At 54.5% G+C, this 19905-nt stretch overlaps 2 protein-coding genes and 1 long non-coding RNA gene across 35 annotated transcripts in view; 2 read left to right on the forward strand and 1 right to left on the reverse strand.

Moving 5' to 3' along the window:
* LOC103564013 (dehydrogenase/reductase SDR family member 4-like) lies at positions 1-11680 on the forward strand. 2 transcript variants are annotated; one of them, XM_070626867.1, is made up of 8 exons: positions 1-456; positions 2247-2424; positions 6349-6450; positions 8528-8598; positions 8695-8746; positions 9033-9167; positions 9586-9641; positions 11149-11680. In XM_070626867.1, exons 1-8 carry the CDS (start codon positions 17-19, stop codon positions 11261-11263), a joined length of 1149 nt encoding a protein of 382 aa, XP_070482968.1. In that variant the 5' UTR covers positions 1-16; the 3' UTR covers positions 11264-11680. The 2 variants fall into 2 exon arrangements, with proteins under 2 accessions (XP_070482968.1, XP_070482973.1); XM_070626872.1 differs by having other exon boundaries at positions 178-504.
* The window catches only part of LOC103564014 (uncharacterized), a 48300-nt gene extending 35315 nt beyond the window's left edge, over positions 1-12985 (reverse strand). The window contains exons 1-2 of one of the 5 annotated variants that reach the window (XR_011541767.1): positions 12745-12985; positions 9373-9434 (exon numbers count right to left, since the gene is read on the reverse strand). This is a non-coding gene — a long non-coding RNA (uncharacterized lncRNA). Of the gene's footprint in view, positions 1-512; positions 678-9372; positions 9435-12744 lie in introns of those variants that run through there. The other 4 variants (XR_011541772.1, XR_011541766.1, XR_011541768.1 and 1 more) reach the window with 4 other exon arrangements.
* The window catches only part of CARMIL3 (capping protein regulator and myosin 1 linker 3), a 17649-nt gene continuing 9423 nt past the window's right edge, over positions 11680-19905 (forward strand). For 18 of the 28 annotated variants that reach the window (XR_011541758.1, XR_011541757.1, XR_011541756.1 and 15 more), the window contains exons 1-21: positions 11680-12546; positions 14067-14161; positions 14396-14446; positions 14534-14593; positions 14678-14793; positions 15002-15099; positions 15337-15431; positions 15509-15582; positions 15832-15907; positions 15991-16079; positions 16555-16649; positions 16879-16965; positions 17177-17286; positions 17426-17503; positions 18017-18093; positions 18174-18278; positions 18373-18442; positions 18923-19004; positions 19133-19229; positions 19396-19450; positions 19530-19702. Coding sequence is in view for 25 of the 28 variants with exons in the window: in XM_070626733.1 (XP_070482834.1) it covers positions 12120-12546; positions 14067-14161; positions 14396-14446; positions 14534-14593; positions 14678-14793; positions 15002-15099; positions 15337-15431; positions 15509-15582; positions 15832-15907; positions 15991-16079; positions 16555-16649; positions 16879-16965; positions 17177-17286; positions 17426-17503; positions 18017-18093; positions 18174-18278; positions 18373-18442; positions 18923-19004; positions 19133-19229; positions 19396-19450; positions 19530-19702 (2210 nt within the window). In the remaining 3 variants the exon portion in view is untranslated. The remainder of the gene's footprint in view (positions 12547-14066; positions 14162-14395; positions 14447-14533; positions 14594-14677; positions 14794-15001; positions 15100-15336; positions 15432-15508; positions 15583-15831; positions 15908-15990; positions 16080-16554; positions 16650-16878; positions 16966-17176; positions 17287-17425; positions 17504-18016; positions 18094-18173; positions 18279-18372; positions 18443-18922; positions 19005-19132; positions 19230-19395; positions 19451-19529; positions 19703-19905) is intronic. The other 10 variants (XM_070626797.1, XM_070626802.1, XM_070626824.1 and 7 more) reach the window with 1 other exon arrangement.

Below are 19905 nucleotides of genomic sequence, written 5' to 3' on the forward strand. Positions count from 1 at the left end.
TGACGTGGGCAAGCAGATGTGGAAGCAGGGCGGGGAGCGGGAAAGTCCGCGGGTTCCTGCAGGGGGGCGGGCCCTACAGGGAACCTGGAGGGGCAGCGCTGTCCCACAGCCGCGGGGAGGAGCAGAGGACTGCGGGGGGTCGGGGCTGTTGCCGGCAGGGGGCGCCCGCGGCACAGCGGGCTCCCGGGGCGAAGAGCTGGCCCCGAGCGGACCAGCCTTCCTGCTCCTGGGCTGGCGGGAAGCCGGGCAGGGAGGCGGCCCGTCCCTCGCCCTGCCCCTTGCCCTACCCCGCTGTCACCACCCCGCTAGCACAGAAGCCCGCTCCATGGGGAGAGTGGGGCGGCTGCTGGGCGGCTGCGCGCGGACGTGGAAGTCGGTGCGGATGGCCAGCTCCGGGATGGCGCGCAGGGGCCCGCTCGCGAATAAGGTGGCCCTAGTGACGGCTTCCACCGACGGGTGAGTGCCCGGGCACGAGTCTCTGAGGCCCGCGCTGTCTGGAAACAGGTACTAACCTTGTCCTTTGCCTCAGGGGCCCGTGTCCTCAGGCCTCACACGCGGCCTCGGAAGAAAGGAACTCGGTAGGGACCTGCAGCCCCTCTGATTCCTCTGACCCTGACCCCACCATTGCCAGTTTCCGGTCGCGGCCTCCTCTGGCTCAGCTGCGCCACCTCAGTGCTGCCCCCATCAGTCCAGTCTCCCCGTGCCCTGGGCTGCCGCAATCAACCGGCCCTACTCACACAGTCTGGGGAAGATCAGACGCCGGAAATCTAAGTCCAGATTTCAAAAACCCTATCCCACCGCCTCCGTCGGCTATGGAAATGTTCCAGACACCCCGTTTGCGCACCCCCACAAGTCTCGCAAAACGGCGCCCCTTACCCAGACGAGACACACGACCCATGTGTCCAGATTTTTGTTTAGCTCAGTACATTTTGGCCCTCCTTGTCCAGCTTGTTTCTCACCCACTGCTACCGAAAGTTCAGTCTCTGATCCCGATGTCAATCCAAATAAGAGAACAGAGTCTTCGGTGCGAAAGGAAAGGCTTTACTTTGCCAGGCAGAGGGAGCAAAGCAAGGGCTAGTTCCCCAAAAGTTGCTTGCTCCCCGTTAAGAAATGGGTAGGGGTTTTTATTTGGGGCTTTAGGTAGGGGAGGTGGGGCATGGCCTTCTTGGTCAGCATTTTCCCATCGGCCTGTGTCTGGGGCTGCTTCCAGCAGAGACTAAGGATTTCTCAGATGAGTGTCCTGGGCTGTTTTCTCCGTGGTGGAAGGTAGACTCTGACGTCAGGAAGCCAAGGAGTTGGGCCTGGGAAGTTGGGGGTTTCTCGATATTCTCTGGATATTAGTTTCTCTGCTCAAGAACTTCAAGGTCCTGGGATTAGCCACAACTTTAGCAGGAGCCCAGTTTGAAGTCATCTGGGCTTTAACAATTTGTAACTTCTATTTGGTTGAAAAGCTCAGGGAGTCAGAGGCTAAAGAAACAAATATTTACGTATGAGTGTAACTAAAGACCCAGGGAACTAGGAATGCAGGTTTTTACTTTTAACCCCATACATGCCAGGTTCACTGTAAGGGAACCAATATCAGGGCTGATATTAACTAAGAGCCGGTAACACCATCACTCTTGTCTATCCTGTTTCTCATTCCCGTGGGACTTTGCTAGATGCCAGCTCTTCACAAATCTGAAATACAGATATATACAAAATGCTAATGGTTGACAATTGCAAAGTGTGTAAACTTTACTCTGGGGGGGGGGTGGGTAATGTAAAAAATTTACGTTTTTAACCAGAGACTCACCGGTTCACTTGCACTCCAAAACGTAACTAATGATAGAATTTTGAGATGATGTAGACTAGTAAGGAAGATATTTGGGGGCAGGGGCCCTTTTGAGTAAGACCCTCCAATCATGGAGGTGCTGCACCCCTAGTTCCTTTCTCTCCCCTCAGTCCCTACAGGGGATGAGGCCTGGGACCTGTGCTGGGGCCCATGGAAGGTGATGTCACTTCCTGGGAGCCTAGCCTGAGGGCCAAAATCATCAGAGAAATAAGTGAGTGCCAAAAATGTACTAAGCTTGTCCATCTGTAAGGTAATGGCTGTGCCATTAACCCTATTTAACATATAATGCAAGCACACAGAGGTCCTTCAGAGGGAGAGCTGGAATTGAAATGCAGGCAGTCCGACTCCAGAGCCCATGTCCTCACCATCTTTCCCTGGACCAGACTTGACAGTCCTTGTCTCTCTCTGCCCGCAGGATCGGCTTCGCCATCGCCCGGCGTCTGGCCCAGGACGGGGCCCATGTGGTGGTCAGCAGCCGGAAGCAGCAGAACGTGGACCGGGCAGTGGCAGTGCTACAGGAGGAGGGGCTGAGTGTGACAGGCACCGTGTGCCACGTGGGGAAGGCCGAGGACCGGGAGCGGCTGGTGGCCATGGTGAATGGCAAGCATTTGGGCAGAGAGCCAGGAGTAGCAGAAGGAAGCCAGGCTGAGCCTCCTCCCCTGCTTTCCTGGACATTGTTGTGCTGCAAGCCAGCACTATTAACTAACACACAACAGTGCGTTCTGTGTACCCGCACCCACCCGCCAGCACACTTTTATTGTGTACCTTTCTGTTATGTCCCCGAAAATCATCCTATCCCAGTCTCAGAATCAAAATCCACTCTAATGCCTCAACCCTGTATCATCCCTTTCGGCACCCCAAAAGACCGCTGGTCCTGGCTTTCCAGCAGTTTCCAATCTATCTGGGCAGATGAGAAGAGTAAATACACTCACAATATAGATGTTCCCACCCTTAAGCTAGTAAGCAATCAGGTCCCTGTTCTTCTGCTTATACAGTCGAGTCCCTGGGAACCTATAGGAGGTAGCCCACCATTTTTCAATCACCTACTATGTGCCATTCACTTTGCTCAGAGCCTTACACGGGTTCTCTCTAAACCTGACGACAAGCCAAGCAAAGCAAGGACTATTCTCCGTGTTTACAGAGACTGGTTCGGAAAGCTGGAGCAGCATTCCGAGGTCCCACAGCTAGTCAGGAAAGAGCTGTGAGTCAACTCAGATTTGCCAAGCCACTTGCAGACTAGCAGGCATTTCCCCACTAGTTTCGGGCCAGGCCTTATGTGCCCACCTGGACTTCAGTCTCAAAGAAAGTGTCGAAGCCCATCTCAGGTATAGTACTTGGCACCAGCCTTCTAGCTGCACAAGAAAATACGAGCATCCGGCAAGGAAGCTGCTCTTCCCCCAGGCTCAGGGCACACATCTTATTCCTTGGAGTGGAAGGGAGAGTCTACCCAGAGTGGAAAGTAAGGGATTGTGCTAACAGATTAGAAGGCTGGCAGAAATAATTTGGATAATCTTAGAAAAGGTGAACCTTAAATAATGGTAAATGGTGGTATGATAGACGGTGTAAGGTTTTTCCATTTTTATGGCATGCTTAAATGTGCATTGGAAAGAGCCAAATGTGAGTCCAAGAAAGTCACCTGGCCTGACACAGGCTGCTGGACAGAGCCTGAGACTGGGACCTTGATCCTGAGGGTGAAGGGAGCCATCTGGGATCCTGGGCCAGTTAATACCTAGCCCTATGAAATGTACGTAGCAACTTAATATCAAAATCCTGCCAGGAAAACAGCTCTCACCCCTACCGGGTCCACTTAACCCATCCTGCAGCCCTGGCCCAGAAGTGGACTTAAGCTAGACCTTGAGGAGAGGGTGGGACTGGACAAATGGAGTAGGGACAGGGTTCCAGATGACCCTGCAAAATGAGCAGACAGCCAAGGAGGACTGAAAGGGCGAGGGAAGCACCATGAATCCACAGCAGGGAGCACGGGCTTGGGAGCGCTGGTGGGAAATGGCTGGTGGGAAAGATAGGGACAGGGGCCTCCATGGCCTCCCAAGGAGGAGTTTACATGTTCTTGGAGGAAATAAGAAGCCATGGGAGGTTTTGAGCAAGATGAAAATGGTTATTAAAGAAAAGTAATCTGGCACTGGTAGGAAGGATATATTGGAGTAGAGAAGACTCCCAGCCAAGGATGTCAGTGAGGAATTTGTCACTGTCATTCACATCTAGAGCAGTAGTGGTGGGACCAGAATGGATGTCCCAAGAGACATTTACTGGAAACCAACCAAGATTTTCTTTTTTCTAACTTGATGTCAAGAAATGGGAAATAAGTGGAATGAGTCAAAACGACTCTCAGGTCCTTAGAGTGACCGCTGTTGGGAGAAGAATCATAAGATACTTGCTAGCAATTTGAGATGTGTTCTGCTTATTGCCAGCTGTTACCCTGCGATGAGGAGCTGCTGCCCCAAGGATGTTACTACCCAGTGGCCTCAGAGCTTGTCAAAGGCGTGATGAGCAGAGACCAGATTAGCTGCTTCTCCACTTGATGATACTTTTTCTTAAAAATATACCTCTTGGGGGCCGGCCCAGTGACATAGCGGTTAAGTTCACACATTCTGCTTCGGCAGCCCAGTTCGTGGTTCACCGGTTTGGATCAGGGGCGTGGACCTATGCACCATGGCTTATCAAGCCATGCTGTGGCAGGTGTCCCGCATTTAAAGTAGAGGAAGATGGGCACAGATGTTAGCTCAGGGCCAATCTTCCTCAACAAAAAGGAGGATTGGCCGCAGATGTTAGCTTAGGGTTAATCGTCTTCAAAAATAAAAAAAACTTATCAGAACACAGAACAAGAACTCTTAACCACTTTAGCATAGTGATCACACAATTTACAGCCAGAGTTAGAGAATTCCTGGGTGGTCCTGAGTACCTTTGTTATTAATCTTCTACGGTTCTCTGTCTCTGTTTAGTCAAAACCCAGCCTTCTCCCCATTCCGTGTTGATAGGCCCGGAAGGAGAGGGCCCAGGATGCACAGCAGAAATGAAATTCTGGTGCTTTCCACTGTGTTCTCCCCACATCCAAACAGACACATGCAGAGCACAGCACACAGCACTTTCTGACATCTTCTGCACTTTCCTGGTCACAAGTGCACAGGCGAGACTTACACAGGGCCGAGGCAGGTGACTGGGGCTCTGTGCCAGGACACCAAAATGTAGAGAGTGCAAGGAAGTATTGACACAGGTTTGAAAAGATTCTGTGACTTTAAACTTTGTTAAATTCACGTGTTGACAGTCCAAGCATTCCTTCAGGAGTATAGAAACAACTGAGCTTAGCACCTAGTTAGCAAGAATAATTAGTTAAAACGAGGAGCTAGCAGATGGTACACATTGTTAATAACACCCCTCTGTGCACCATATTGTGAAGCACAAAGTTGATGGAGGGCCCTTTTAGTGCCACTTGTCCAAGGCATCAAAATTGCCAGTTCTGAGCAAATGCAAAGTCCAGTTTCAGGGTGGCCGTACTGTTGGCAGACTCTTTTTGGCCACTGATGACTCCAGGACACGCCTTCACCACCTCCTTACGATTTATTAAGGAGGTGAGATGTTGCCGTGCTTGATTTTCCTGTCTTAAATCTCAGTTTGTGCCTTGAATCTTCCATGCCTCTAGGCCAATGAAAAGGGGGGAGGGGGAGAAAATGACATCCTGACTCAGGGTAGGACTGCTTTAAACCCAGGCTGGTGTCCTCCCTGTCATAGTCATAGCTTTCCTGGGTAGCGCAGTTTCATTGTGACCCCAGCTCACTTTCAGAGAACCCTTAGGAATTAGCTCTGCGTTAGAAAGTAGGAGACTGACCTCAGTCCTACCACCACTAACCAGCTTTGTGCCCTGAGCAGATCAGTTCACCCCTCCCAAAGACTGAATGAGCAGGCCTCCTGTTCTCAGCCAAACCTAGTATGTTGTCACTGAGTGTATGTCCTTGAGAAATTAATGTCCCTGGACCTCAGTTTCATCACCTTCACCATGAGGACCCTTGGCCAGCTGGTCTCAAAGGCCCCTCTTGGTGGTAACTTTCTGTGAGTCTCTTTAAAGCAGTTTCTCCGTTCAGGTACGTGCGGACAGATGGAGTTTGAGATCATGGTAACTCCCCCAAGGAGAACTGGATAGTAAGCGCTCAGAGAAATAGGGCAGGGAATCAGTGTGAAAACAGAGAGAGTCTGGAAGTGGGTTTTGAGGTGAGGGCTGAAGCCATGAGAATAAAGGAGCTCCCCAAGGGGAAAGTGTCAAGAGCAAAGGGCCAGCGACAGCCTTAGAAGAAGTGGGGGCAGTAAGAAGAGGCTGCAAATGAAATTAAGACGGCCTTCGATGTTCAGCAGCAGAGCCTAGGGTAGCTTTGGAGAGAAACATTTCAAGAAAAAGAGCTGTCATTTTGACATCATTTTGTTCCTAAGAAGGAATGCTTTATCAACACTGGGAAATGCACCCCCTTCCTGACCTGCAGCCCTCATTCACACCTGCTTCTCTCTAGGCCGTGAACCTTCATGGGGGCATTGACATCCTGGTCTCCAATGCTGCCGTCAGCCCTCTGTTTGGAAATATGATGGATGCCACCGAGGAGATATGGGACAAGGTGAGAGGGATTAGATTAAGCAGCAGGAGGTGGGCCTCGGAAAACAGTGCAAACTCTGTGTGCTTTTAGAATGCATTTGTCAAGTGCCATGTCAATGTGAGGAATCCTCACGATTTCCGACACCTGGAGTGCACCTGGTAAAGGGCAAGTGGGAGGTGGCTTCCTCTACCCCTGCCCTTCTCTTTCATTTCTGCTTCTCCTCAGCTTTGTCTTCTTCCGTTTGCTCCTTGCTAGCCTTCTTCTGCTTCCCTCCCCCAGCTCTCTCCCTCGACATGCTTATCCAGGCTCTTCCTCCTGGTTTCTTTCCAGCAGAGGCATGGCAACTAATATGCCAATAACTAATACAGTTAAACTTACACACCACCCGTCCTCTTTTCAGCTACCGAAAAAGAATTTCTCATTAGTTGGAAAACTGTAGTAGCTGCTAGTTAAGTGAAATCCCAATTCTGGTGAAATCACCTAAGTTGCCACTTTTTAACAGACAGCCTTTGAAAAAGGCCTGTGCTGCTGCTTACCTACAATGTCAAGGAAATCTGAGCTCCAGGTGTCTAAATTCAAGTGTGGAATATTGGTTTTTATGTGAGCGTGTATAGTTAAATTATATTTATAATATATTTCACACACCTATATCCTTTAATTATAAAGCCTTAATTAAAATATTCATCTTTGTTTACTAAGGTTAGTATTCCCACATGATTTGGAAATGCTAAACTTTTTATGATCTCCCGTGGTTTTGCTTTTTACTCTGATGTCATCAACAATTTCTCAACACTGAAGTTTAAGGATACTAAAATATTATAGTTTATTTGTCAGTGTTTCACAGATATAAAAGATCAAAGTGCAAAAGCTCTTCAGTGAGTCAGCTCCTGATTGATATCCTTTAAAGTAGAGAAATAGCTTTCATGAGCAGTCTGAATAGAGGCCACATGAAAATCAGCTTTAAACCAAGTAATTTTTCTTTTTATTTTGCATTTTTTAAAAATATCACAGTGCATCAAATCTAAATGCAATGGTTGATCCTTGATTGGACCCTGGATTTTTAAAATAAGGACATTTGGGGGACAACTGGGGAAGTTTTATTATGGACAGCATATTAGGTAAAATCATTATTATCACTGTTCAATTTCTTGGGTGCGATAATGGATTGTGGTGTGTAAGAACGTCCTTATTCTTTGGAAATAATGCTAAAGTATTTAGGGCTAGAGCATTATGACATCTGCAACTTGCCTTCAATGGTTCAGGAAAAAAGTGTGTAGATACCTGGATAGAGCAAATGGGACAAAATGTGAACAATTGGTGGATGTATTATAAAGGATATCTGGGTAGTCATTATACTTTTATTTCAACTTTTCTGTTGAAAAGTTGAACTTTTCAAAATAAGTTGACTGAACTTTTCAAAATAAGAAGTTTGCATGGCGGGTATGGGAGGGGACACTCCAGCAGTGCCTAGAACCATGTAAACAAGGGTCATGCATTTGTTTTAAATTATGGATGTGAGGTTTTGACAGTAGCCTATGCCCCAGCTTCCCCAAAAAGTGCTTCTTCATGATCCCATTCTCCAATAAATGTCCAGCCAGTCAATCCATCCTGGAGGGCCAAGAGCATCTCACTCCCTAAGCTCAGAAGCCAGAGAAGTGCCGGAACAAGCCCAGGTGCCCGGGGTCAGGCCCCATGTTCCCTGAGAAGTACAGCCTGCTCTGAGGCAGGTCCAGGAGGCTGACCCAATTCCAGACTCTCCCTAGTTGGAAGAAATACAGAAAATCCAGCTCAAATCCAAAACAGCCCTGAGAGTTTAGGTCCATCCTGGGCCAAGCGTACTTGTCTGATTAGGAAAGATGAACCAGGCTCCATTCTTTCTCATCCAAACCTAATGTGTCATTCTTTAGCTGAATCAGCCAGTGAAAGACACTTCTCCCCGGGCCTCAGTCTCTTCCTGTGTAGGGTCTGGGGAAATCATCTCTAGGATCTCCACCAGCCCTAACAAACAGATCTTAGGAACCCCACTATAACTCCTCATCGCCCTGCCTTCTCCAGCTCCCTTCCCTCATGCTGTTTCCCCTTCTTCTCTCGATTTCAGGTTCTGGACATTAATGTGAAGGCTCCAGCCCTGATCATAAAGGCAGTGGTGCCTGAGATGGAGAAACGAGGGTACAGAGAGTGAGAGGGAGCCTGGGTGTGAGGGTCCCACGTGGGCTGAGGGCAGGGGTCTCTGCTGGGAAAAGGGTCATTCTTCTCTTTTTCCAGAGGCGGCTCAGTGGTGCTCGTGTCCTCCCTAGGAGCCTATACTCCGCTTTTTGTAAGAAAGCTTTTCTCTACTACTTCCATCCCTTCCTCCGTCCTGAGTCTTTCTACCCCTCCAGCTACCCTAAGAAGTTTGTGTCCCTTTTTGGAATCACACCACCAAGTCCCTTCCCACAAAATAGATGCCTTGCTTCCACGAACCTCAACCTAGGGGAGGGTTAGCCACAGACAGTTTCTAACCATTACAGGAGATGCCCTAGTATCTGCTGTCCTTTCTGTCTTATAATAAAACCAAGAATGAACTGGAAACGAAGAGACTAACCCACTCTCTCCTTCCCTAGGGCCTGGGCCCTTACAATGTTAGTAAAACAGCCTTGCTGGGCCTCACCAAGAACCTGGCCTCAGAGCTGGCCCCAAGGAACATTAGGGTGAACTGCCTGGCTCCCGGACTCATCAAGACTAGCTTCAGCCAAGTGGTGAGAAGGGGAGTCCTGCATCCCACTAGGGATCTTCCTGCATGGGGGAGCCCAGCGCGTGGGTCCCAAGCTCCAAGCCACTCCCGCCTCCTCCCTGGGCTTTTCCATGTTCCCACTCCACACCAGCCACTTGTCCAGACCAGACCCCCACATGCTCCTTTCTTGAGGTGTGCGGTGGAGACTGAGGAATTCAGACTCTACTCACAGTTTCAGAGCTCCTTAAGTGAATGAGGATTGGGGAGGCCCAGCGAACTGCTTCACTAGAACCTGAAAAGAATGAAACAGAAGAGGACGGTGGGGAAAGACTGGGAGCTTGGAAGGACTGCCTCTCAATGGATGTGAGGGTGGGCAGTCTCCCCCCTCTGTCCCTCTCTTTCCTCCTCTTTCACATAAAGAGATTTCTCTTTTTTTCCTGCAGTTGTGGATGGACAAGGAAAGAGAGAAGAATATGAAAAACATCATGAGGATAAGCAGGTAAGGCTGTCACAGGGGAGGGTTAGGAGGGATAAAGACAAAAGGTCTGGCCCCGCACCAGCCCGCAGCTTGCTGTCTCTTGGTCCACAGACAACATGGGCTTGCTCTCCTCTGCCTCACAAGTTCATGAACACTGCATCTCTAGAGCAGGATGTGCAAGGAGTTTGGTTCCACTGCAGAAAACCAAACACAGAGGCCTCTGGGTTTCAACAGAACATTGCTCTGGGAGAGGCCCTGACTCCTCCCCACCTGGGCCTCCCCACCCCCGGCCCCACCAGGCATCCCCGCCAGGGACCAAAATCATGCTTTTTTAGTCCCTCTGGAATAAAAAGAGGCATGTTCCCAAAGCTCAGGTTGATGATCCTACATACAAATAAAAGGAATGAAGAGCTTTAGTCAGTCCCAAAACTCCCCTTGCCTAGGAAAACTAGCCTCTTCCCCGAAGGGCTGGCCCAACTGCTCAGGCACCTTCATCTGGCTCCTTTTCCTCTAGGTTCCCTGCCTCTCTCCAGTTTCTGGCTTCTGGGAACTCTCTCTTGTCTTTAGCTTCTCCACCTTGTCCCCGTGCCAGCAATGCCTCCTCTTTACTGGTCCCAACATCCCAGGCCCCCTCCAGTGTTTTCAAAGCCATTCTGAGGTCAGGCCTAGTTCACAGCTCACTACTAAGTCAGGGTATTGTCATCCTGGAGCCCCAGGGAATGACCCAGCCCCACGCTTCCCAATCTTGGATGTGCATTAGAATCAGCTGGGGTGCCTGTGAAACCACAGATGCACAGGACCCACTCCCAGAGATTCTTTCTTAATTGGCTCAAGGGAGGATCTGGACATCCTTTTTCGGCGGCCGGTAGGGGGCTGGAGGAATTTAAGCCTCCCAGATGATTACAATGTGCAGCTGGGTTGGAGAACCACTGATCCAGGACTTCTAGATCTGAGATACTCTACCCTCCTCTAGAGCATTTTATGGCACTTAAGTTAAAAAGTTCCCTAACTATGCAATCACTGATACAAACACTGAAAATTAGCACATTCTCACAAAATGAACCTGACTTTAACGGATGAAAATAGATTCCTGAAAAAGTTGTCTGTGAATTGAACTTCAACTCCACTTCACAAGTGGAATCATTTTAAACAAACCATTTACTGTCTCACAGACTCCCTGATGCTTGAATGGTATGCACACATGTGAAATAAATCTTTGAAGTGTGAAATAGCTGCTCACCAGTTTATATAACTTTGGATTTGGGGTCCTGAGTTCTCTAAAAAACAAAGCGTCTCTATATTTTTTGAATATAATGTGTAGTGTTTTTTGCAGAGTTCTGTATTTATGCAGTATTTACTCTAACGGTTTATCTTCATGGTAACCCTATTTGATGGACAGGAAGCTTGAACCCTGGTCCTGAAAAATCATGATATGTTTTGGTGAAGCAAATTTCATTCCCTGTGGGCCACGTCAGGGGGCCTGGCCTGTCTGATTTTTACTCCCTTCCTTGTTTCCCTTCTTCCCCAGGTTAGGCGAGCCGAAGGAGTGTGCGGGCATCGTATCTTTCCTGTGCTCTGAAGATGCCAGCTACATCACTGGGGAGACAGTGGTGGTGGGGGGAGGGGCCTCATCCCGCCTCTGAGGACCTGGAGACAGCCCACTACGGAAGATTGGGCTCCTACTCCAGCGTTCATCGAGTCCTTTTCCAGCACTCATCGGCTGGCCTTTCCCACCTCTGCCTATCATATTGCTCACCTTAAGCCCCCCAAATCAATTCTGCCCTGAAAAATGATCCAGCGTTCCCTGCGGTCAAGGTGTGGTCCTATGAGGATTCCCGGTGTTGCTGTAGCCTTGGATAAAGACTTCCCCTGAGAACACAGTGCAGGCCTGGTGAGAAGGCTGAGTCTCACTGGAAACGACCGACTAATATTTTGGGGGAGCATCCGGGAAATCTGAGGGAGATGGGAGAGAAGCAACCTGGAGTGGGATGAGCAGGGTTGGATATTAAGAACTTGCAAATGAGGTGCAAATAAAATGCAGATGATCATGTTGCTTTGAATCAATGTATTCAGTTTTTAGTGTGGGGTGCATAGATGTGTAGCCAAGCAGAGAGTATAAGTCTGACTGGACTGGATCTCTGGATCTCCCTAACCCTCCTCCCTGTCTCCAGGACCTGAGCCTAATGCTCGGGGGTGGAGACAACCGCAGAGCTGCCAGCTGGGAGGAGGTGGCACGGGAATTCCCAGGTGCTACTCTCGGCCTCGCACCCGTGGGGATGGTGCCAAGAACACCGCAGGGATCCCCGAGGCTGGGCGAGCGGGAAAGAAAGGACAAACTCCTCCAGATCCATCCAGGTCCTCTCCCGGCATCGCCCTCAACCCCGAGTGCCTTCGCGGGTCAGCAAGGACGAGCTGGACGGATCCCGAGCAAGCGGTGAAAAGGGAGGAGCCTTGCAAGGATGACCTGGGGAGGGGTACCCAGGCCCACAAACAAAAGAAATGGGTTCTTCTCACAGTGCCCGAAAAGCAGGTGGCACGGAAAGCGGGGACACCGCCCCCGGGACGGGAGATGGCCTGGGCAAGCGGCACGCACGGGGCGTCGCACGCGGGAGCCGGCGGGAGGGGTGGGCGCGAGCGCGCGCGGGGTCTCACGCGGCTCTGAGGCGCGGCGCGCATGCTCAGTCCGGTGCCTCTCCGGGCGGGGCGGGAGACCCGGAGCTCAGAGGCGGGGGGAGGAGCGCTCGCGCAGCCGCCCCTGACAGGAGCGGGCTCGCGGCTGCTGCAGCGCTCAGCGCCTGGGCCCTGCCGGCGCCGGGTCTAGCATGTGCCGCGGCTCCCGGCGGCGGCGGCGGCTCCTCTGCAGCAACAGCAGCAGCAGCGGCCGCCATGGCCAAGCCCAGCGCGGAGCTCACCCGCGAGCTGCAAGGTACGAGGCTGCGGTGGTCTCCGGGACGCCCCGTCCGGGAGCATCCCAGACCCAGTGCGTTCCTCCCCGCGATACGCCCCAGCCCCAGTGCTTCCCGCCCCCCCGGCCCCCCAAGCATCCCGGCTCCAAGGCAGCCCCCGCCCCCGCCCCTACTCGGGGCGTCGCTGTCCCCGGAACATCCTCCGCTGCCCCTCTCACCTCACCCTATCAGGACCTTCCTGTCCCAGAGCCGCCCGTCCCGATCTTCGGTGACAGGTGCAGTCCCCTTGCGCTCCCTGGGGCTTAATCTCAGTGATCCTGGCCCACCCCTCGCCCGGTGTCGAGTCTCCCTTCCGGAGAGTCCCCGTTTTCCCCCGGGCGGGGCCCGGACCGCCCCGCCGGGCGATGGGAGCTGCCCCTGGTCCTGACCGCCTCTTGGCTCAACACCCTCCCTCCTCCTGGCCCCGCCCCGGAACTGGCCCTAGAGAGCCCCGCTAGCAGCCGGCAGCGCCCAGGCCAGTGGGGCAAAGAAGGAAGACAGGGAAGAGGGCCTGGGTTGGAGCTAAAACCAAGAGCATGTTCTCTGCAGCTCGCCTTCCACAGCCCCTGTCCCAGCCTGCCCGCCTCGCTACCCTACACCCACACTTCAAGGCCTCTCCAGTTCCGCATGGTTCTCAGACTCAGCCCGAACCAAGGCCCGACCCCCAAGCGCTGCCACAGCCCTGACCCCCAGAGGCGGGAGCGCAGGCTAGCCCACGCAGAGGCCAGGACGCTCAAGGATACTCAGAGGCATGCTGCGCCGTGACGATTTCCCACACCTCCACACACGCGCAAGCACAATCATGAGATGTGTGTAAACACATCTTTATAGAAACCGCACCCCCGCCACACTCTCACACACTCACTCACACACTCACACACTCTCTCTGGGATATATCTGGATGGTTCTGCTAGCAGATGGGTACGGGGCTCATTTAAACACTAACTCCTTCCCACCCCTCACCCCCATTCACACCGGAACTGTCTGGCTGCTCTATGCCCCTTTCACACCTACAGGCACAGCATACTCATTCACACTTATCCATCCCCACCAATGCCACGCGCAGGCTCCCCAGCATCTTCAGAAGGCATGCACACACACATAGTAAAAGGCGGACACACCCAGACCACCTAAAACATAGTCAAAGGGACAGCCCACGCCCCCACAGACTGACTCACTGTGTATGTGTCGACGGCTGCTGGAATGCATGGGTTGGAACAATCCTTCACACCCTCAGAAGTGTAAGACACTCTCCCACAGACAGTGTCAACTCAACGACTGTCCCCTGACTTAGGGACTTCAGGAGCCAGAGTTTTCTCCACACCCCCTCTAATAGGAAGAGAAAAGTCACCCAAGAAGGAAAAGTGTCTGTCCCTGTTCTTCTTTGTCTCTCTGTTTCTCTCTCTTCCCCTCTGCCCCTGCCCCTGGAGAGCCCTGGGGAAGTGGGAGGTGGAGGGGGTGCAGGGTAAACGGAGCTCTGAGCATGCCCCACCCCCTGCAGACAGCATCCGGAGGTGCCTGAGCCAGGGGGCTGTGATCCAACAACACCGGGTGAAGCTGGAGACAAAGCCTAAGAAGTTTGAGGACCGAGTGCTGGTGAGGGCAGGGAGTCTGGGGGCAGGGGAGACAGAGTTGGGGGAGAGCTGAGGAGACATAGCCCGGGGCAGGCTGGACGGGGTGGATGTCCAGGAGCCTAGGGTGGGGCATGAGAGAGAGGGAGGACCCCCAGGGCAGGGGTTGCACACAGGCTGAAGGGACTAAAGGAGGGCAGGGTGACTAGGGCCCAGGAAGCTGCCATTTGCTGCTGACATTCTTTTCCTTTCTCTGAAGGCCCTGACCTCCTGGCGCCTCCACCTCTTCCCCCTTAAAGTCCCAGCCAAGGTGAGTTGGGCCGAGGAAACCGAGAGCTCCCTCCCAAGCCTGGCAGCCAGGCCCTTCCTGTGAGCTGAGCACCCCATGTCCCCTCAGGTGGAGAGCTCCTTCAATGTCCTGGAGATCCGCGCCTTCAACACGCTCAGTCAGAACCAGGTGAGCTAGGGCTCAGGGCCCCACTATTGGGCCAGTGGGAGGAAGGAGTTGATATCTGAGGCCCTGCTGCCCCCTGTCCCCCAGATCCTAGTGGAGACAGAGCGTGGCATGGTGAGCATGCGGCTGCCTTCGGCTGAGAGTGTGGACCAGGTGACACGCCACGTGAACTCTGCTCTCTCCAAGGTCTGCCCTGGCCCGGGGTGAGTGGCAAAGGAGGAGTCTCCCAAGGGGTTAAACAATAGGAGACTTCTCCCTCCCTCTTTCCCCTGGACCTGGGCTCCTGGGACACTGAGGAAAAGAGCTCTCATGTCCCCACTCTTGCTTTTCCCTGGGGATCCTGAAGCTGTAACAGGTAGAATTGCGAGCTTCTTTCCACCCCTCTCTGGGATGGATTTGTTCATTTTCCAGATGTCTAATCCGGCGTGGAAACGCAGACACCCCCGAAGGGCCCCGAGACACATCCCCCAACTCTGAGACTTCCACATCTACCACTCACAGTGTCTGTGGTGAGCTGGGGCAGACTTGAGGAAAGTGGGACCTAAAGCACCTGCCCCTTGTCCAGAGTCCTATGTGCATGGGGCTGTGCCTGCCCTGAGGACTCCACAGCTCCCGGACCTCAGAGGTTCATGGAGTAGCAGGAACCCTGGACCCCGGCACATAAAATGACTTTGACTTTCCTTGAACTGCAAGCCTGTTCCCCACCCCCTTACCCCTATGGAGCCAACCCATCTCCTGCCCCACAGGTGGCTTCTCTGAGACCTACGCTGCCCTGTGTGACTACAATGGGCTGCACTGCCGTGAGGAGGTGCAATGGGTGCGTTGGGCAGGGACTCAGCAGGTGGGCAGGTGGGACCAGGAGGGAGGGGGCAGAGGAGGAGGAAGGGAGCGGGTGTGAGCCAGTTCCACCTCTCCAAGGATGTGGACACCATCTATCATGCCGAGGATAACCGGGAGTTCAATCTTTTGGATTTCAGCCACTTGGAGAGCCGGTAAGTCAACAGAGTGGAGACTCACACACACACAAACACACACCCGCTATTCCAGCCTCAGCCCAACTCTGGCCTTTCCAGGTTCTCCCTTCTGGTCCCAGCCGTACCCCAGTTCTATCTCCCCAACCCCACCCCCCACTACCTTCTACTCATCCAGGCTTTCCCCAGCCCAACCACCTCATCCCTAGTCTCTTCTTTCCTGCCCCAGACACCTGCTCACCACTTTCCTGCCCTCTTCAATCTCTCCAGAGACTTGGCCCTAATGGTGGCAGCCCTGGCCTACAACCAGTGGTTCACCAAACTCTACTGCAAGGACCTGCGGCTGGTAGGGACTGGGAGGGGCAGGGGGGTGGGGGGGAGAGCACTGCCCTCTCTGGTTCCTGATCACAGCACCCCCTCTGTCCTCAGGGCTCTGAAGTGCTAGAACAGGTGCTACACACCCTGAGCAAGTCTGGGAGCCTCGAAGAGCTGGTGCTGGACAACACCGGGCTGAAGACGTGAGGCCAGCCTCCTTCTTGGGCAGTGGTGCCCCCTGGATGTAGTCTTAGGGTCCCAGAACCTCAGAGCATGATTCAGGCCTCTGAGCTGTCTCACTCAGCTCCCCACTTTACAGAAGAGGAGCCTGAGGCCCAAAGAGGGCACAAAGCAAGTCAGTGGTCAAGCTGGGACTCAGACCCAAGCCTCCTGACCCCCAGCTCCATGGCCCTTGCCCAGGATGCCCCTTGCCCACCCCCTTCTTCCATCAACTCCCGAGCAGGGTAGACTGCCCCAGTCTTGAGGACCCAAAGCTGGGCTTTGTCCCAGCACAACTTCCCAGGTACTCTGGAGAGGTGACAAGCTCCCTGGCAGGCTCCGAACTGCTCCCCACCTGTGGGGGCCTCTGACTGTTGCAGCCCCAGCCAGGCAGGCGGTGGAGGAGGAGGGGAGGCCCAGGGGCTGGCACAAACAAACCCTTCCTCCCCTTCCCTGAAGGGACTTTGTCCAGAAGCTGGCCGGGGTGTTTGGGGAGAACGGGAGCTGTGTGCTGCATGCCCTCACTCTGTCCCACAACCCCATCGAGGACAAGGGTGAGCCCCAGCCCTGAATCCTGCCCCCACTGCAATGCAGACCCCTGTCCTAGCCCAGAGCCCAACCCGGGTCTGAACAGGGGCTCTCGGACCTGATGCCAGCCCCCGCCTCAACACCGCCATCCTTGACCCCAGGCCTGTACCCCACTCGAACCCCCACTCTGACGCTGCACCCCCTGTGCCCACCGCACAGCCTCTCACCTGGCTCTTTTCTCTCTCCACTCCCCAGGTTTCCTCAGTCTGAGCCAGCAGCTCCTCTGCTTCCCAACTGGCCTCACCAAGCTGTGCCTGGCCAAGACTGCCATTTCCCCTAGAGGTACTTGCACCGGGACCCCTGACCTCTGACTTCTGACCATCCCCCAGCGCTGCCTGGGGGGTTGAGCCCCAGAGGTGTACCCACACACTCACACAGCATCCCAGGGATCAAAGAAGGGAAAGGAGCCACATTTGGGGAGCGGGGAAGAGTTGTGTACAAGGGGAGGAGGTGGGGATGGGGGCCAACCCAGCCCAGTGCCCGCTGTGCTCAGGGCTCCAGGCGCTGGGCCAGACCTTCGGGGCCAACCCGGCCTTTGCCAGCTCCCTTCGATACCTGGACCTGAGCAAGAACCCTGGGCTGCTTGCCACAGACGAGGCCAATGTGAGTCCACAGAACGTAGCCTCAAGCCCCCACAGAAGCTCCCTCGGGCATCAGGGCCTGGGGGTCTCTGCCTTGCAGCCCAGGGGTGGAGGGGCTCTATCACCCCTTCCCCTGCAGCCCCTCTGTCCTTCCTTCCCAGGCCCTCTACAGTTTCCTGGCCCAGCCCAATGCTCTGGTGCACCTGGACCTGGCAGGGACTGACTGTGCCATTGACTTGGTGAGGGGTTGGTGATGGGGGAGCCAGCCTGCAGTGATTGGGGAGGCCAGGGTGGGTCTCTTCCTCACCCCTCTCCTTGGAGGGAGATGGACAAAGCCGGTGGGATGACTTCCAGTTCAGCTGAATTATAAAGCAATGCCCATAGCTCACACCTGTGTGGCACCTTATCCCAGTTGCAGCCCAAGGTGGTGCTGGCTGTGCCTAAAAGCCAGCCCTGGCTCTGTTCCCCAGCTGTGCACCCTGGAGCAGGGCTGAGTCCACGAGGAGGAAAGGACACTTTCCTCAACTTAGCAAGGCACCTTATGGGCCCGTGGTAGCCCTGGATTTACACATCCACTGCCCATGAGCCTCTCCTCCACCCCTGGGGGCCAGGCAGAGAGTGGACCCACTTTCCACAGAGGGGAAACTGAGGCATTAGATGTGAAGTGGGCATCCACAGTGGGGCTCACACAGACTGACCACAGAGGCTGAAGACCCCAGCCCCTGTGGGACCCACCGTGTCTCTTCCCACAGCTTCTGGGCGCCCTGCTCCATGGCTGCTGCTCCCACCTCACCTACCTCAACCTGGCGCGCAACAGCTGTTCCCACAGGTGGGAACACAAGGGGTGCAGGGAGGGATGGGGCAAGTGGTGGGCGTCCCCTCCCTTGCTGACCCCAGGAGTCTCTGCAGGAAGGGCCGGGAGGCCCCGCCGGCCTTCAAGCAGTTCTTCAGCAGTGCCTACACACTGAGCCACGTCAACCTGTCCGCCACGAGGCTGCCCCTGGAGGCCCTCAGGTCGGGTGGGTGCAGGGTTGGGGGGTGTCCAAGGGGGAACTGGGAGAGAAGGGGGTGAGGGGTAAAAGCGGGCCTGCTGACCTTCCTCCCGCAGGGCACTGCTCCAGGGCCTCTCCCTCAACAGTCACCTCAGTGACCTGCACCTGGATGTCAGCAGCTGTGAGGTGAGCCCTCAGTCCCCCAACCGCACTGCCTGTCCCCACCCATCGCCACACTGTTCATGTCTCTGACCTAAGTCAAACCCTGGCTCCCTCTTGCCTCTGTACTACCGACCTGCCACCCCGGACCTGACCACACCTCCACTTTCCCTTCTCAGTCTGTGGTCTGTGTCCCTCCTTCCAGAGGTCATTTTCAGCCTCCAGTAGCTCTGCCCTTAAGGCTTTGGCGTGGGAGATACCAGGCATTCCCACCAGAGGGCAGGAGCAAGCTGTCTCCGGAGCAGCGGCCTGGAGACTTCTGGCGGAAGGGAGGGGAGGGAGCCCTAGGGAAGATCTGGTGAGGAGAAGGGGCCTCCTGATTTTACACCTGAGACCTGGTATGACCTTGAGTCCTGGTGTGACTACTCTGGCCTGTAAGCATTAAAGGTGCCCTACCCCCCACCCCCACCCCTGCCTCCCCACTCCACCCCCACCGTGTCCCTGCAGCTCCGCTCAGCGGGAGCCCAGGCTTTGCAGGAGCAGCTGGGGGCTGTCACCTGTGTGGGCAGCCTGGATCTGTCAGACAATGGTGAGTGGGGGTGCTTCCCTTCCTGGAGGCCGGGTGGGGACAGGGGTCTGGAGTGTTGGGGAGAAGCCCTGAGGAGACTCTAGGGAACCTCCAGCCTCAAGGCCAGGCCTCTCCCATCTACTGGCCAGGGTTCGACTCAGACCTCCTGACACTGGTGCCCGCGCTTGGCAAGAACAAGTCCCTCAAGCACCTATTCCTGGGCAAGAACTTCAATGTCAAAGCCAAGTGAGGCCTCCTCCCTGTACCCACAGACGCTCGCTCCATCATCCACCTATCTTTTTGGCTCACTGTATTACCTCTGGCCCCCTCCCTGCTCAAGCCACCTCTCTGCTCCTCCAATAGCATAACCCCAGCCCCTTCCCCTCCTACTCTGAGCCCCGACTCCCCGCAGGACCCTGGAGGAGATCCTCCACAAGCTGGTGCAGCTGATCCAGGAAGAGGACTGTGTGAGTGCCTGGGCCTGGGAGGGACCTGCAGTGGCAGGGGCTGCTGGCACTGGGCCCAACCCCCCACTTGCCCACACAGTCCCTGCAGTCACTGTCGGTGGCAGACTCCCGGCTGAAGCTTCGCACCAGCATCCTCATCAATGCCCTGGGCAGCAACACCTGCCTGGCTAAGGTGGACCTGAGTGGCAACGGCATGGAGGACATCGGGGCCAAGATGCTGTCTAAGGCCCTGCAGATAAACTCCTCCCTCAGGTGGGGCCCACACCTGGGACTTCTGACCTGGAGCCCCAGCCACCCACACATACATGCTTGCCTCGCTGCTCTGTAGCCCAGCTTCCAGGAGGCCCTCAGTCCCAGAACCATTGCCCAGGAAAGGAGGGAGGGCTCCAGAGGGGGATTGTGTCCCTGCCCCCTAAGAGGGACCCAGAGGGAGGGATAACAAGCCAGTGCTCACT

This window comes from Equus przewalskii, chromosome 1, assembly GCF_037783145.1.
Source record: "Equus przewalskii isolate Varuska chromosome 1, EquPr2, whole genome shotgun sequence".
NCBI lineage: Eukaryota > Metazoa > Chordata > Mammalia > Perissodactyla > Equidae > Equus > Equus przewalskii.